The following is a 15,538-nucleotide window of genomic DNA, read 5'->3' as shown; positions in this document are numbered from 1 at the left end:
AACACAACAAGCTGTTCAGGGAGGATTTACAGCTTCAAATCCCTATGCCACGTGGGCAGGAACCTCACCAGCTGCCACCCTGGTGGGAGAGCAGTCCCAGGAAGGGTGACAGGTATCGAAGCCATCCCCACAAGCTCGAGGGCTTCGAGGACTTACTCTCTACAAGAACATGACGAAACCCAGCACAGGCCTCACACGGTTTATAAGGCCAAAGGCCATGATACCTCCCTCTCTATAGTGCCTACATCTTACCTCAGCCTAGTACACCTCCCACTGTACTCCAGAAATCAACAGGCAGCCTGCCAGCAAAACGCCCTACCTCACGCCCCTCTCCCGCCATTATCAGCTCCCCTCCTCACAGCCCCCCTCCCAGAACGCACCGCGCATGCGCGCTCACCCCCCCCCGCAGGGGCGGAAGACCTCCCCGCTCTGCCTGCACATGCGCATACTCCGTCTCCGCCTTCCTTTCCGGCAGTGTGGCATTTCCCCTTTTACGACAGTGTGGCAGCCCTCGCACCACCTTCCCGCTGGCTGCCGCGCTCGGCGGCGGCGCGGCCGGGATGGCGTCTCCCTTCAGCGGGGTGCTGCAGCTGACGGACCTGGACGATTACATCGGGCCCTCCCAGGTGGGTGCGGGCCGGGGGCTGCCAGGGCCGGGGGCGGCGAGGGCCGGCCGCGGGGGACAGGCCGAGGCCCTGTGACGGGGCGGTCCGGCCCTGCTTCCCGCCCCGGGAGCCGCGGGGTCGGCCCTGCCGGGGCCGGGAGGGTGAGAAGATGGCGCTGAGGAGAGCTGGGTGACAGCCCTGGCCGTGCCGCCGACCGGGACAGCAGCTCTCGGCCGGGGCAGGGCCCCTCGGCCTGACAGCGTGAGGGAGGCGGCACAGCGCACCTGGGGGCAAAGGGGCCAAGGGCGGCCCTTTCAGACGTCCTTCGGGTGCTGTTAAATAAAATGGTAAAAGGAAAAAAGGACGGAGATACCTCGCCGTGTCTTCCAGCCAGCGCGCACGGAATAGAGAGGGTGACAACACTGATCGGTGCAAGCCTCTGTAAGCAGCTAAAGAGAGAAATCTTGGCCCAGCAGCCAGTCGGTCATTCCTAGCCCGATCTGGAAACTGCCCTATTAAATGTTAATCTAGCCCCCCCCCAAAAAAAAGCTTAAGCATAAACAAGTTTCCTTGCATACTACTCATCCACACAGATGCTCGTGCCAGCGTGCGGGAGCGGGTGGCAGAGAGGTGGGAATGAGCAGCAAGGATGGGTTGAGACTACTCCTTTTGGAGCCTTCAAGCACTAGCAAAAGTACAAAATAGTAATCCTGGTTGTATTTGCTGACAAGTACAGCAGAGAAAACTATCCTGAAATGAGATCCGTGGAATGGGGCATAGCAAACCCCATTAACTCTCCTCGCAGTACTTGGGCTTCGTAGTGATGTCTTTCATGTAAATAACACAACCCGCTTTTCTGTTTCAAGTAGAGACCATTGTTTGTTTTATTCAGTGAGCATAGCAAGAGTCATAATGACTTGTTCCTGCTAGTGTCTGAATCTTGCAAAATGTAGTAAAGCGGGATTAATTTAGGGGGGAAACCTGAAGATGTTGGCAGAGCAAGGATGGTAAAAGGCAAGGAGAATTCTAGCTGTAGAAGTAGGATAAGGAGTCATAAGGTGCCTAAACAATAAAAATCGCACAAAATGCAAAAACACCCTTGAGACTTCATCATAGAACAATACGGAAAACTGGAAGCAGTCCATCTGAGGTCGTCAGAGTCCTTTCGACATTAAATGAAACTTCATTGGCACTAGCCACATGTTCACTGTAGTGACCACGCCTCCATCGGTTAAAATTTGCGATGAAGAAAGCACGATCATCTGTAAGATCTTAGAGAGGAGGACTGTGCAGGCAAGCCTCTGTTCCTTTCAAGGCTCTGTAAAACATAGCTGTGTTCTTCAGAAAGAATAGCAAAATTGTCCTCTGTTTTTGGTATGATGCTGGAAAAGTGTTCCTTCTGTAAAAAAGGGGTAAGAAGTTTTTGCTTTTACATTTTCCCTTGCTGGTTATAGAAGCTGGAAGTAAATCCAGCATAGCTTAAGGGACAGTAAGCGGCATTCACTCTAGAACTAGTGTTTAGGTTTGATCATTCTAGTTTCTATTAAATCTACCTCTTCGTTGCTCATCTCCTCACTTGCGGGCTTTATTTCTCTTTCAGGAATGTATCAAACCTGTAAAAGTGGAAAAAAAGCCTGGAAAAGCAGCAGCTAAGATCAGAATTGAAGCAGATGGAAGCTATTTTCAGATCAATCAGGTATGTGTGATTTTTCTTCATTATTGTCTAAAATATCCAGAAAACGTGAGTGTATTGTTAAGTATTTGAATAGTCTACAGCTATTTAATGCATCAGAGAGGACCAAGATGTTAGAAAAGTGTCGCTATTGCTGTCAGCATTCTCGTATCTTTTTTCCAAAGTCCAACTTTTTAATAACCCGGTTTTATAAGCAGTAATTCCGATTTTGTGTCAGTCTTTTATGCGCTGAAACACTGACATTAATTAGTGATGATTTTCAGTATAAGAGCAGATAAGCTGAGAAGTCTATTTTGCCATCAATACTGAAGTATTATTTGCGACAATGTCTTTTCTTATTGCATTATGTCATGCAGCAGAGTGCTCACTCACAAAGAGATTCAGTTAGATACTCTTAAATTTTGCTCTGATTTTTTTTTAAATAATATTTCAAATTATTTGTTAAATAGCCTGCAGAATTCGTAAGCCTCCTGCTTCCAAAATTCAGGACAGGAACGATTTTCCTGTTTACACTGAAAAGGTTAGCATTTCTTAGTTAGCCAAGCTGGGAATTCGTCTGGAAATGGTACTTTTAACTTTAGGCAGATGATGACCTTTTGACTTAAAAAAGGGGGATACGGCACTTCCAAAGGAGTCTGGTTTCTTATTTTAAAATTTTAATTTAATAGTACCTAATTGCTCGGTCTGTTTCTGACTTTATTGAGAAGTGACGTTTAAGAGGAGAGTCTCATGGGAAACCTGGCTTATTCAGGTCAAATATTATGAAAAATATTTCCTTCCAGTGGCAAGCCACACGCTACCTTTGATATGCTGCCATACAATTCTCCCATCAGTGTCCATGTAAGGTTTGCACACAGAAAGATTGCAGAACACTCAGTATCAATTTAAAATGTTAGCGAGCTTGTCGTCTGGTTACACAGCCTATTTAGAAGGAGTGAAATTCAAGTTCCTGTGAAGAAACAACTCCAGTACTATTCAATAACATGAGCAGCATCTGGTAGAGGTGACAAAGCTGGCATGCTTTCTCCAGGGTAATATTCAATGCGCGCTGGAGATCGGTGCTTAAAGGCTTAGGATCTCTGTGGTCTACAGTTTTGTGGCAGCTGCAATCTGTTGCATGTTAGCCGTGCTAACCCAGTCTTCAGCCACCCGCAAGTTGAAAAACGGAGCAAGATAGACCCTATTTGCTCCTGGGATAGTATAATTTCAGTGTTTTGGAGCAATGTTAGCCCACCAGATAGCACAAATAATTGTGGCCTAAGCAACTGTTCTGTATTTGATGAAAGTTATGTTCTTGGTCTTGCTAAAATTTTCCTGAAGTTCCTCAGCATATTTGCATCTGTGTGCCAAATAATCCTATTAAAAGCAGCAAACTTCAAAGATACTTGTCTTCCTCCTCATCTTAATAAAAATAAAAGATCCTTTTTTTTAATGATAAACCGAGAGCATAAAAAGGGCAACGTCTTTGTTACTAAATATAGTAAAGGTGGGAAAACTGGTACCAGATTCTACACTGTGATCCGAACTGAGTCTAACTTGTTTCTTTGCAGGATGGAGGAGCACAAAAACTGGAAAAGGCTAAAATTACTCTGAATGACTGTTTAGCTTGTAGTGGCTGCATTACATCAGCAGAGAGTGTTTTAATCACTCAACAGAGCCACGAAGAGCTCTGCAAAATGCTGACTTTTAACAAGGTAGGTGACAAGTCGTGGCTAGGTAGGCTGCAGAGTTTGAAAGTCTTAATAGATTGGTGTGATGCATCTGCAGAAGCATGTGTGGAAACAGCGCGCATAAAAATTAGTTTCAGAGATCTGAAGGATCTGAGGACGTTCTCAGGGCACTGTTGTGTTTTTTCCAATCTTTAAAAAGTAATCATGGATTTGGAAAGGACCTTTAATGTACTAAGTTACTGACTTCAGAGTTAAGCTGGGAGATACTTTCTGATGTTCTAGTGTGCTGAAAGTTCTGCATGTGCCATATTAATATTGTCTGAACAGTGTTGCTGTTTGTTTGTTTTTTTCCAAAGACTGCCGCTCCCAATGAACAGAAATTGGTGGTGGTTTCTGTTTCACCACAATCCAGAGCTTCACTAGCTGCAAGATGTAAAATGGGTGTTCTGGAAACAGCAAAGAAGTTGACCGCATTCTTAAAGAGTTTAGGCAAGTGTGGTATTGCGTTCTGTTAATCACAGAGGGGAGTGCTGGGGTATACGTGAAGCATAACTGTTGTAAGTGCACAAGGTTGATGTGATTTAACCTCCCCACGGACTCATTATGTTTTGTAATTGGCATTAGCTAAAATGCAAACTGTCTGCAACTTCAGTCGCATAATAAACTTGGAGTGATGGAAGGAAGGAAGTTTAAATTTTAGATTTGCAGTCCTCCTGTCACTTTTGCTCGTCTTACTGTGCTGACATGCTAGGGAAAAAGGTTCACTCTCAACTGCAGAGGTTGATACCTGTAAATAAGACGTGCAGCTTGAATCTGGTTTGACTGGAGGCTTTTTGTTGTAGTTTGCCCTATCCGTCTTGTGAATTTTAACACAGATGCTGTACTGCCTAGGTGTGCACTATGTTTTTGATACAACTTTCTCAAGAAACTTCAGCCTGTTGGAGAGCCAACAAGAGTTTGTAAAACGCTTTCGAAAGCAATCTGAAGACAAAAAGGCTTTGCCAATGTTAGCTTCTGCCTGTCCAGGTATGGTATTTAATTAGTTACGGAAATAATAAAATGGCATACAAATAGTACACTAGAACAAAAAAATCAAAAAGCTAGTCAGAAAAGTTTAAATGGATAAATTTACTTAGAGGATTACTCTCTTCACAATACAAAGAGATCTTGGTGTTAATAGCAGTAGTGATCTATACAGTTACCTAATGATCTCTAAAATGAACCTTGTGTTACACTTCCTTTGCTTTTTGTGCGGAACTGAGGCTGAAAATGGTTATTAATGGGTACTAAGCCTGGGGCTGGGGGGAGGGTGGGCAGAGTGAAGGGCTGCGTGTTATTTTTTAATTTAATTTGCTAATTACACTCTTACCAGGTTGGATCTGCTATGCAGAGAAAACCCACGGCAGTTTCATCATTCCTTATATCAGTACCACCAAGTCTCCGCAGCAGGTCATGGGCTCCTTGATCAAGGGCCATTTTGCAGAACAGCAGGTAAGGGTCTGTGTTATACTGTGCTTCACAGTCAACTGCTAAAATCGAACACTTTAAGCTGATATTTTTTTATTTTGCTACACGTTATACATTAGAGTTTAAAGGTAAAAATTATCTTGTAGAAGCCAGCAAAGGCAGCATCTTTCTCACTTCTACTTTATCTAATGAGAACTTAGCAACTAGGGCAGTAACACTAAGCGCATGCTGCCTGGACTACTTAAAACCTCTGCATGTTATTTGGGAAGGCTAGAGAAACTTATTTTTCAGTGTCTTTGTGCTGCCATCTGGTCTGTGTGTGGTATTTTCATGTTGTTTAAAGTTGGTGAATAACTTAAAATAAATTATCCTAAGACAAAACTTCAGTCAGTGCATACGTGCAGATCATGTCTTGTCTAAAAATTACTTGCTCGTTCCCAGCTTAATGTTCTGTTTCAGTTTGACTTAGTTCTGCTCTCAGTCTTTAACCTTTGGAATCTTTCCAAATGTGAATTTGACATTTAAAGACTAGAGTTATACTAATAGCCTAGATTTCTCCAGTAAGAAACTTAAGCAGCACTTCTGATCGTATGATTTATTGTCCATTAATGAGCAGTGGTTTAACACTTGCATTAAGTAAAGGCTGACATCTGTATACTTGTTACAAAAATTGGCAGCTACTGAGAATATCTGGCACAAGATACTGAAACAATGGCCTTGAGTCAATGACTTGTTTCCTCAGCCTGTGCTTATTTCTTGGATGGTCATGAGGTTTTTGTCTGACTCCAGATCATTTCTTAGTTGCTGATGCAGGGGCTGGGTTTTAGTAGCACGGAGGAAACATATTCTCTAACTGCATAATTAGGAATTCACTTCACTGACTGACTTTGTCTGGATCATCTGCGCTCGCAAAAGGAGGTGGGGGGAAACCTGTAAAAGACCATACTGCTGACACTTGCTACAAACTAAAATTGGGTTCTATGAGAGAAATAATTTAATGTATATATAAATGTGTGTGTATATATATAAAAAAATAAACGTTCAGTAATAGTGGAGGGCATTTCCAGAGGCATGGTGGCATTAGTTTCATCATTCTCATTTGTACCTGGAAGGCATCTCCCTCAAGATAGGTCTGATATTGGCCAGTCCAACTGCACAGCTTTGTCTTTCTTCCAGCACTTAACACCTGACCAGATATACCATGTAACAGTGATGCCCTGTTACGACAAAAAGCTAGAGGCTTCAAGGCCAGACTTTTTCAACCAAGAGTACCAAACTCGTGATGTGGACTGTGTAATCACCACAGGTAAGCAGAAGCAGAGGTAGTCCAGCTAATTTCTGGAAGCCTCAGAGCAAGGCGTTTGCTGATTTTAATAACTCTTTGTGTCTGATGGAGGATGTAGTGTATGGATATTGCTGTATAATTACACTTTAATAATGCGAATCATGTCCTGGTAAAAGTTGCAGATGCAGTCTCATGTACTGATCTGTGGATTTTGTTTTCCTTTATCCTCAAAATAAGAACTTTTTATGTCTGTGATTCTGTTTTAGGAGAAGTGCTTAAGTTGTTGGAACAAGAAGGAGTATCTCTATCAGATGTAGATCCTGCTCCGTTGGATACCATGTAAGAACAAAATCTCACTTGCATCTTCAGTCATGTTCTTTTTCATCCAGTATTCTTCAACAGAATTTGCCTTTCCACTGCTGTTCTACACAAGGCTGCATGTGTTTACATTTGATTTGTTTTCTTGTGTCACTTGAATCAGTACAATTGTGCATTAAAATACTTAATTACAGAATATGATGAATTTCCACTTTTGGAGAATCTGTAACTATTTGTTCTGGACTTTAGTAGTCCAAGGATTAGCAGCTCTCACTGTAAGTCAGCAGGATTGCTAGATTTAGCTCAGTAAGAGTGCAATGGCAAAATAATTGTGCAGAGAAGTACAAATTGCATGACAGTCATTTGCTTCAGTTACTGTTACTTACGGTATAGCTGGTGGAATCCCACAAAAATCTACCTGCAAACTTTGAAAAGTGAAAGAATCTAGGTCAGTGATAAAAGAGTTTGCTAAAACAAAGCCTGTTATTGCACTGTACTCAGTTTGCTTATCTCTGTTCCTAGTTATCAGAGCTACTGTAAGGATTCCAGAATTAAAGCATAAATAAGAAATATTTAGGTCAATCAGCTCATCTCTAGGAGTCTTTATTTGTAAAAAAAGGAGATTTAAAACATGTGCAAACCAGATGAGACTTTAGCTGCTTCAACTGAAAAGTAACATCTGGTTAAGTGACAACTGCACAGAGATCTAAGTGGCTACGGAAACATTAAAATCACATTTTACTTGACTTAATTGACACGCAGTGGTGGTTCCGCACTGAACGCTAAGCCAAAGCATTCTCTTCTTCCGTTTAAAAGAAACGTCTTTGTAGCACTTTGCACATTAATAAACAGAAAGGCTACATGTGCGGCAACCTTTAAGAATTATAAAAGATGATTAAGTATACGATTCAAAAATTTACTGGTTAGGCTCCTTAAGTTTTCAGGAGAGATTTTGATACTCCAAATATGCAGCATCTAGCACATGATTAGAATGTGACACTAGTCTGTTTTCAACTGTACCCCTTGCAGGTGTGACACTCTTTTTTTTTGAAGCTTGGTTTATTTCTAAATAGGCTTCAAGCCTTTCTGGTACAACCAAGTGCCATTGGCAGCCTTTGCGCAAGAATTGCCTGATCAGCACGTGTATGTTGACAGAGCTGTGAAGGGAAGTGTCCTTACATGAGGCCTATTTCCTAGATTAGTTTTAATTGTTGTAAACATTGGTCACTCCTGTGCTTCTGAAAAGAAGGAGAATGTGAGAGAGAGATGGTCTATTGCCATCCAATCCCTTTCATGTAAGGGATACTTAATTTAAAAAAGAGATTTAAAATAATGTGCATGCCCAGAGCCTCGGTTTCCTTCTGCTACATTTCAGTGGATCGGTAGGTGTAGATTTCCCATAACGCGTTTGCTAGCACAGATCTATTTATGCACACTTTTTCCAGGATTAAGTGTCTTTTTCTGACATAGCATATGCAGAGATTGCTTTCACATCAAAAAAAGAAAAGTATCCTCAGCTATAATAAATGTGTGGTGGAGTCCCAGAAGTACAACTTCAAAAGTTGCCCATGTAAACAAGTACTTTTGTTCTACCTGCTTTATTGTTACACCGCTAACAGAAAATAGAGGAGAAAAAAAGATTCTGAAGTGTTTGGGTTCCCTTAGGAGATGACATTATGGAAGTGTCAGTTATAACATAGAACTGAATGTCTAATCACTTGATAAAAATCTCTGGCCAACTTCTTAGGAGTACATTCTGAGCACTAGGCCTCATGCTTGTGGTGATAAAGTGCCTCTATAACCTTTTGCTAGCTTTAACATACTCGGTAAATTGACTGGTTAAAAACAGCACGTATTCCTCAGAACTTGGAGCGTTCACATAAGCAGTCCAATGGCTGTTGTTCTGCTTTATCCTCCAGCACGTGGAAAAGCCCATTAAGAGGTTATTACATTTGGCAGCAAGAATGAGATAAAGTGCCAGAAATCCCAGGACTTTTGCTGGTATAACCGTTTGCTCCAGGCCAGCGCTGAAGCTTACTGGCAGCCTCATTTTAAGAGAGTAGCAGTACGTGAGGCCAGACACACTGCAACATTTTGTTAATGAAGCTCAGTTCCTGTAAACAAGATCAAATTAAAAATAGTTTCTGAGGGTGATTGCAGGCTAAAGTGTTGCCTTCTGCAGTTCTTCCAAAGCTAAGATTTTATCTGCAAGGGGCAACATCTTTGATTTGACTTGAAACTGTTTGGCCTGAATTCAAGTGTTTTCCCTTCTGCAGCTGTTAGCAGGAGAATGCAAGTGTCACTGCCTGATGAGTGCTTATGAGCAGATCCCTCATCTTGTTATTCTCACATAACAAAAGCTATTGTTGTGGCTTCCATCTGGTGAGCTATTCTCAAGAAACATTATCTTGACCTCTGAATAGTTGGTTGTGTTTTGGCATGTCAGCGAGGTGGAATTATTTGTGCAGAACTAGAATTATAGAACTTATGTTAACATAGTTGTTCAACACCAAAACTGTGTTGAACTTGAACCAGGATGCCGCTGAGGACAGCTGTGTACGGAGCAAATGTCCTGGCATCGTTAGCTTTGTTCACCTTTGTTACATAACTTTAAGCACATGAACCCACAGCAACACGGATTCCATCTCTCTGTGCTTGTGATCGTAGCACTGATACCTCCCAGGATTGTTCTCTCACGTCCCAGCAACCACATCTAAAGTAGCTGGTTTCAAAAAATGTGTTGTAACACATAACTAGAGCTTTCAATAATGAACTTTGCTTTTGTTGATGTTGCAGAAAAGCTTTAGCACTGATGAGATGTCTCTTGACTGAGACAGGACTTCTGCTAGGTTGTGTTCTCCGAGGGAAGCATAGGTCGCACAGACCCATACCGCCATTGCTTCATTATTTCCCTCCTCCCATTTCTAAGTGTAACCCAGGGTGTTTGTAAAGGTATTAAACAGGAAGCCAACAAAATATGCGTGTCAGGTAATTGCCCTTGTAACTCAAACGTGCCCAAACATACTTTTGATATGTGAAGATTAAGTTGGCAGTGCATGGGTCAGGCCTTGTTGTGGCATGTGACAGTATTTCCACCGAGCTTGACCCAAAGGATGCTAGGCAGCACAGGGTTAAATCTGCTCGGCTCTGAAGCTATAAATAGTTGGTTCCCAGGAGAAAGGGAAAAGCTAGGAGCTCAAAGGGAGCTGGTCTGTGGCTTGTTCTGTTGCTTTTGGGTCCCCTGGACCTTTGCATTTGTGCCGGCTGTTCTGTTTTCGCAAAGATTCCCCTAAAACTGCTTCTTTCTTCCTTTCCCCCAGGTTCAGTAGTGCGGCAGAAGAGGAGCTCACTAGCCACTCTGGGGGTGGTTCTGGTGGCTATTTGGAGCACATATACAAGTACGCAGCCAAGGAGCTCTTTGGAATTCAAGTGGATACAATTCAGTACAAACCTTTAAAGTAAGAAGTTTATAGTCCTACAGAAAGCACTGTTTTTATTGCAGTTCTGTTCATGCCGTTATCTTGCTGATGGGCTGAAACTTTCTTTGCAATGTTAAACATTTTACTTCAAGGCATGGGAATTGGCTTCTCACTCCCACAGTTGCTGAGCAATAAATCAGCCAGCGCTCCGTGCAGCCTTTCCCTTGGAGACTTCTAGCCCCTTCGCCACCCACACTCTTTATTTTGGCCTGATGGATTTTCCCAGTATCAAGTTGCAGACAATTTTTAGAGTCATTTAGAAGACAGAGCTTCCCTGGATCTGGGCTTCCTCACCTGCAGTCAGACCAATAAAGTAGATGCGTTACGGATCTGGCTGTCACAGAACAGAAAATCTTGTGTCAGGCCTTTGGGGCTCTGCTTTAACTATGTTGTGGTCAGACAGAAAACAAGTCACTTGAGTTTGGGCACGGAGGCTCATTCAGCTGAGATTCCTTCTAGCTTCCCAGTTATAATATTAATGTACCATTTGTAATGAATTATATCCCTGATTAGCAATATTTGTGTTTAGGATTCTCTGGTCTAGGAAGCAGAAGAAAGAGTCCCCCTGAGTCTCAATATGAAATACTTGATAAAAATCAAGTTACTTATTCTTTCATCAGGAACAGGCATTTCCACTAACCTTAGGAGTCTGGAAGCCTTCAATAATGCTGTGCTCCCTGGTTTTATGATCCACTACAATTTAAAAGTTTCCTCAGTGGCCTCACTAACGTACAAGTTGGCTGAAGCCAACTCAGAAGGCCTATCGGAATGAAACTTTTGTTCAGGCTCCATTTGCTTAGCTGTTAAGGATTTATTCAACACAGGTGGTCTTCAGCAAACTCAGTTCAGGTGGCAGGTCCTCAAACAAGACTGGAAAAGGAGCTGTAAGCTAGTTCCTTCATCTGTTTTGTTTGGGTGGCAAAGAACTAGGACAGCTGTCTTGAGTAAGATTTCACAAAGTGCTTTGTTTTAGCACAGGGCTCTTTGAAGTTTAAAATAGAAGTTAATTTGGATGAGACATTTTCCCTGCTCTTGTTCTTCAGAAACAAGGACTTCCAGGAGGTGACACTGGAGAAGGATGGAGCGGTCCTGCTCCAGTTTGCTTTGGCATATGGGTTTCGAAACATACAGAACTTGGTGCAAAAGCTGAAACGAGGGAAATCGCCCTATCACTATGTTGAAGTCATGGCCTGCCCATCAGGTAAGGCTGCACAGGGATTTCACTGTTACAATCTGTAGCTGTAAGAAGCTATATGAAACCATACCTAAAAGCTAAGAACAATAGGCAATTTCTCACATCCTGAATATTGTGGCAAAGCCTTCAAACTCTTGAGATGTGATAGTCGCAGCATCAGAATTTCAAAGGTGTTTGTGTGTATATTTTCCTACCTAGAAGCTAGTAATTCTTCAGGATTTAAGTAATTACAGTTACATTCTGTTGCACAAAATTTGCATAATTAGTGCTTTTAAGGAGGTCCTCCTGGTTTTCTGAGCTCTTTGGTACATGAGGAGATTCTTCCTCTAAAATTGCACAAAATTGACCATTATGCTTTTAGAGAACGCTTGCTATGGCTGGTGAAGAAAGTCTCTTTCTACCTATTTTATTCCCTGTTCCACTTTGTGCAAGCCCTCCTTTTTCTCCCTCCTGGGTTCTCTTTGAGTCTGCTAGCAGAGAGCACGGGCAGCTTGAACCCAGCCCGAAGCGATGCTGAGCTGCCACTCTTGGCACCCGGAGCAACTGCTCTCTCCCCGAGGGTCTGCGCAACTCCCAGCCCGGGCGGCTGCTCCGCACCAGGACGCTGCTTTGGGCAACTCATAGCACACCTCCACCCCGACAGCAAACCCAGAACGTACCCCAGGCGTGTTTATCTTACCTTCGGTTGAAACTCCAAGGCTGTTCTCACCTGGATTGTGTTCTGGTCCTTTTCTGGAGGCACGAGATGAGAGCCAGAGCTCCCTGCTTCTTCCAACCTCTGTCCTCCCCGGCAGGTCCCAGCCTGCCTCGGCAGCCCTCTCTCACAGCTAGCTGCAGGCTGAATTAGCGCCAGGGCACACCAGGCCGGTGATCTCCCCTCTGGGGCTGCAGCCCACCCTGCTGGTGTTAGATAACTGGGGAGTAAACCACAATTATAATGGTGTTTTCATTTCTGTAACTGTTTGCAGGTGCAGAGTAAATTAACTGTAGTTGGGGGTTTTTTCCTGATAAAGCTGAAGTGCTTTCTAAACTCAGTGACGTTTTCTCGCTTTGTTGCACGTAGGCTGTTTAAATGGAGGCGGTCAGATCAAACTAGATGGTGAATCCAGCAAGGACCAGCTTCAGCAAGTTGAGAGGTTGTATGAGTCTCTTAAGACTGAAATTCCAGAGAAGAACCGGACTGTAAATGAACTGTACGAGCAGTGGCTGGGTGGCGTGGAGTCAGAAAAGGCTGCGAAAGCTTTGCATACGGAGTACCACGCAGTGGAGAAAACAAGCACTGGATTTAACATCAAATGGTGAAGAGTGATGCTGTGAAGCCCGACGCTGTGAAGCCCAGATACAGATAATCAGTGCCTTTTTAACTTAATCATATTTAAGATTCTCAAAAGACAGCTAAAGTTCTGTGCCGTCACTGGGAATTTGCAATTTCTGACTCTCGTTAGGGATGAGAAGGTAATGTGCGTGTAGGCAGGCAATACTAATTCCTACAGCTTTATAATTATTGAAGTGATGTAAATAAAACCCAAACGCTGACTTTAAAGCACACGTCAAAAGAAGCAGTAATGCATCCTAGCCTCTACTCAGTCTTTAAGGACCAAATCTGCACTTCCTTTACAACCCCATTCCTACCAGAAGTGACGAATTCAAGGTACCGAAGGATGTGGCTTGCAGCAGACTGTAGCCTCACCGAGATGAGCTTTATGCTACGTGACAGTATTACTCGTCCAGGCCTTGCTGTGTTTTCACAGCACTGAGTTTCATGGCTGTCTCTGTTGGGACATCCTCATTTAGTTATAAATGGTCGCAGTAGACCCTGGGTTCTGTTCTTCCCTTTCAGTGCCCCTGCCTGGCTGCCCCTGAGGTCCAGCTGCAGGATCTTGGCCCTGTGCGAGGGGGTGGGTACCAGCAGGCTGGGATCACGCGAGAGGCGTCGTCTCTAGGGCTGGTTTGCTGCCCGCTGAAATGTGACTTGAATGAATGTTTAAGAAGAAAAGGCTAGAGTGATTTTTCTTTTTTGCTTTACTTATAACAATCGTCTCTAACTGTGGGCAATTACATCTCTCTCTCCCCCCCCCAAATACACAGTAGAGAGAGTGACAGAACTGTCACATCTACCCCATCCTCAACAGCCACTTACTGAGGGGTAATATCCTTAAATTCAGAGAAAACAATTTTTTACAGTGTTCCAAGTAAGAATTTATTGCCAGCTTTCTTTCCAACGAAGGACAAAGTCCTTGGTGTCTCTGAAAGGTGTTACTTTCCAAAAGTTAATAGAAGGCGGCTGTGAGATGTAATCATTACAACAAGTAGTTTACCAGAACAATCCGAGAGGTTAGTGAAAACACATCTGGTTTAATGCAGCGTGTTACGATGCCTTGCCAGAAGGCAGATGGATGCGAAACAGATTTGGTCTTTAGTTACTGGAGATAGCGTGTGCCTGTCTTGCTGTCTGTACTTTTACATACAGGTATTTTCAGAACTATTCACAGAAAAACAAGGGAATGAATAACTCTGTTTTGGTCTGTTTAATCTGAATAGCAGTTTTTCTGGAGTTACAGTGCGTATGGGGAGGGGAAGGCAGTAGTGGGAGGATTTGCAGCCGTACCTGACCTCGAGGGGAAGGGACGCTGGCAGATGTGGAATCTCTCCTTGTGACGGCTGTAGCTGCAAGTGAATATGAACTTAAGAATCGCATTATTGAATCACTTCAATATTTCTCCTTTTTCCAGTTACTGCTATGTGAGGAAGAAGGACTGTGCAGAAAGTAGAGTTAAGTGGATGAAAACTGAAAACAAAGCTGCCACATTGCTTTGTTCCTTCAGAGTAAATACAAACAGATGGAGCTGGTTACTGCATCTAGCCCAGACTGAAACCTGGCCCGGACCCTCGTCAAAGATAACCCTCACCCAGTTACTGCTCACCTTGAGCTTAGGGCTGTCAAAAAGCAAAGCTGTCAGACCTTGACCTGCCTCTTGTAACGGCTTCTCTGGCAGTACTTGCCTGTGTCCTTCTCAAAGCCTCCTCCCATGTTTATTAAAAGTAAGCCAACAGTGTAAAAGACTTTTTTTTTAATGTTTTTAATTAAAAGCTTTCCATTTTTCAGGTGTTGCTGCTCAATTAGTGAATTCACAGTATTCATAAGGCAAGGATCTCCCACTGCTTCCCCCTCCCCGCCCTAGTTATTTTACAAGCAGGTTGGTAGTTTCAGTGAATGCCCTTTTCCATGCATAGATTTATAGATTTATAACACACAGTGTTCGGCTAAACCATAAAATTTTTATCTACAGCAAGAGATACCACTGCTAATGCAAAGTCAGTCCAATATGCTGAAGTGCTGAGATCATAAACTCTGTACATGAGTGCAAAAGAAACCCATTCTGGTTCTGTTGAGAACACGCACGTCAGGCCAGAAGTGCACAAATAAATAAAGCTAAATTAGCTGTAGATTAAACAATTGGGGGGGGGGGGGGGTGGGTGTTACATTTTGTCTCTTCTCCAGTTATCAGGTTACCCACATGCACACTGCTAAAGCCATCAAAGGACTCTCCACCCAGAACATACCGAGACCTCGGCGCCTGCAGACACTCCCGGGTGTCTGTTCTTGCCGCGGTATCGAGAACGGCTCGCATTTCTCCCAGCCTTTGAGCTGCGTGCTGCTGCTGTCAACGTGAGCGGAGCCGGTGCTAGTTCAGGAACCCTCCCCGCACACACACCAGTGCGTCCCTGCTCCCAGTATAAATAAACTTCCAGAGGAACACCCAGGTAACATCTACAAACAGTACCATTACATTTAAACTGAGTAACTTTGAGGCAGTAGTACCGA

The 15,538-nt window shown here is 43.4% G+C and overlaps 1 protein-coding gene across 3 annotated transcripts; it reads left to right on the top strand.

The window, feature by feature from the left end:
* The first annotated feature begins 560 nt into the window (after window positions 1-560).
* On the top strand, window positions 561-14,817 carry CIAO3 (cytosolic iron-sulfur assembly component 3). 3 transcript variants are annotated; one of them, XR_007767326.1, is made up of 12 exons: window positions 561-626; window positions 2,206-2,301; window positions 3,849-3,992; window positions 4,325-4,457; window positions 4,860-4,994; window positions 5,341-5,459; window positions 6,612-6,741; window positions 6,987-7,059; window positions 10,359-10,496; window positions 11,561-11,718; window positions 12,776-13,167; window positions 14,445-14,817. XR_007767326.1 is itself a non-coding variant. In XM_050905739.1 (11 exons), exons 1-11 carry the CDS (start codon window positions 561-563, stop codon window positions 13,012-13,014), a joined length of 1,431 nt encoding a protein of 476 aa, XP_050761696.1. In that variant the 3' UTR covers window positions 13,015-14,817. The 3 variants fall into 3 exon arrangements, 1 of the variants encoding a protein (XP_050761696.1); XR_007767325.1 differs by having other exon boundaries at window positions 12,776-13,363; XM_050905739.1 differs by having other exon boundaries at window positions 12,776-14,817.
* The last annotated feature ends 721 nt before the right edge of the window (window positions 14,818-15,538 follow it).

This window comes from Gymnogyps californianus, chromosome 15 (genome assembly GCF_018139145.2).
Source record: "Gymnogyps californianus isolate 813 chromosome 15, ASM1813914v2, whole genome shotgun sequence".
In the NCBI taxonomy this organism is placed as follows: domain Eukaryota; kingdom Metazoa; phylum Chordata; class Aves; order Accipitriformes; family Cathartidae; genus Gymnogyps; species Gymnogyps californianus.
Note: the sequence above shows the minus strand (reverse complement) of the source record. Positions and strands in the feature narration are given on the sequence as shown.

What these genes read in the sequence shown, in the direction of transcription:
- CIAO3 (XM_050905739.1), top strand. Translation starts at nt 561, where the DNA reads ATGGCGTCTCCCTTCAGCGGGGTGCTGCAGCTGACGGACCTGGACGAT. An exon ending in GGACTGTGTAATCACCACAG is followed by an intron (nt 6,742 to 6,986) that starts GTAAGCAGAAGC and finishes ATTCTGTTTTAG; the next exon opens with GAGAAGTGCTTAAGTTGTTG. An exon ending in AGTCATGGCCTGCCCATCAG is followed by an intron (nt 11,719 to 12,775) that starts GTAAGGCTGCAC and finishes TGTTGCACGTAG; the next exon opens with GCTGTTTAAATGGAGGCGGT.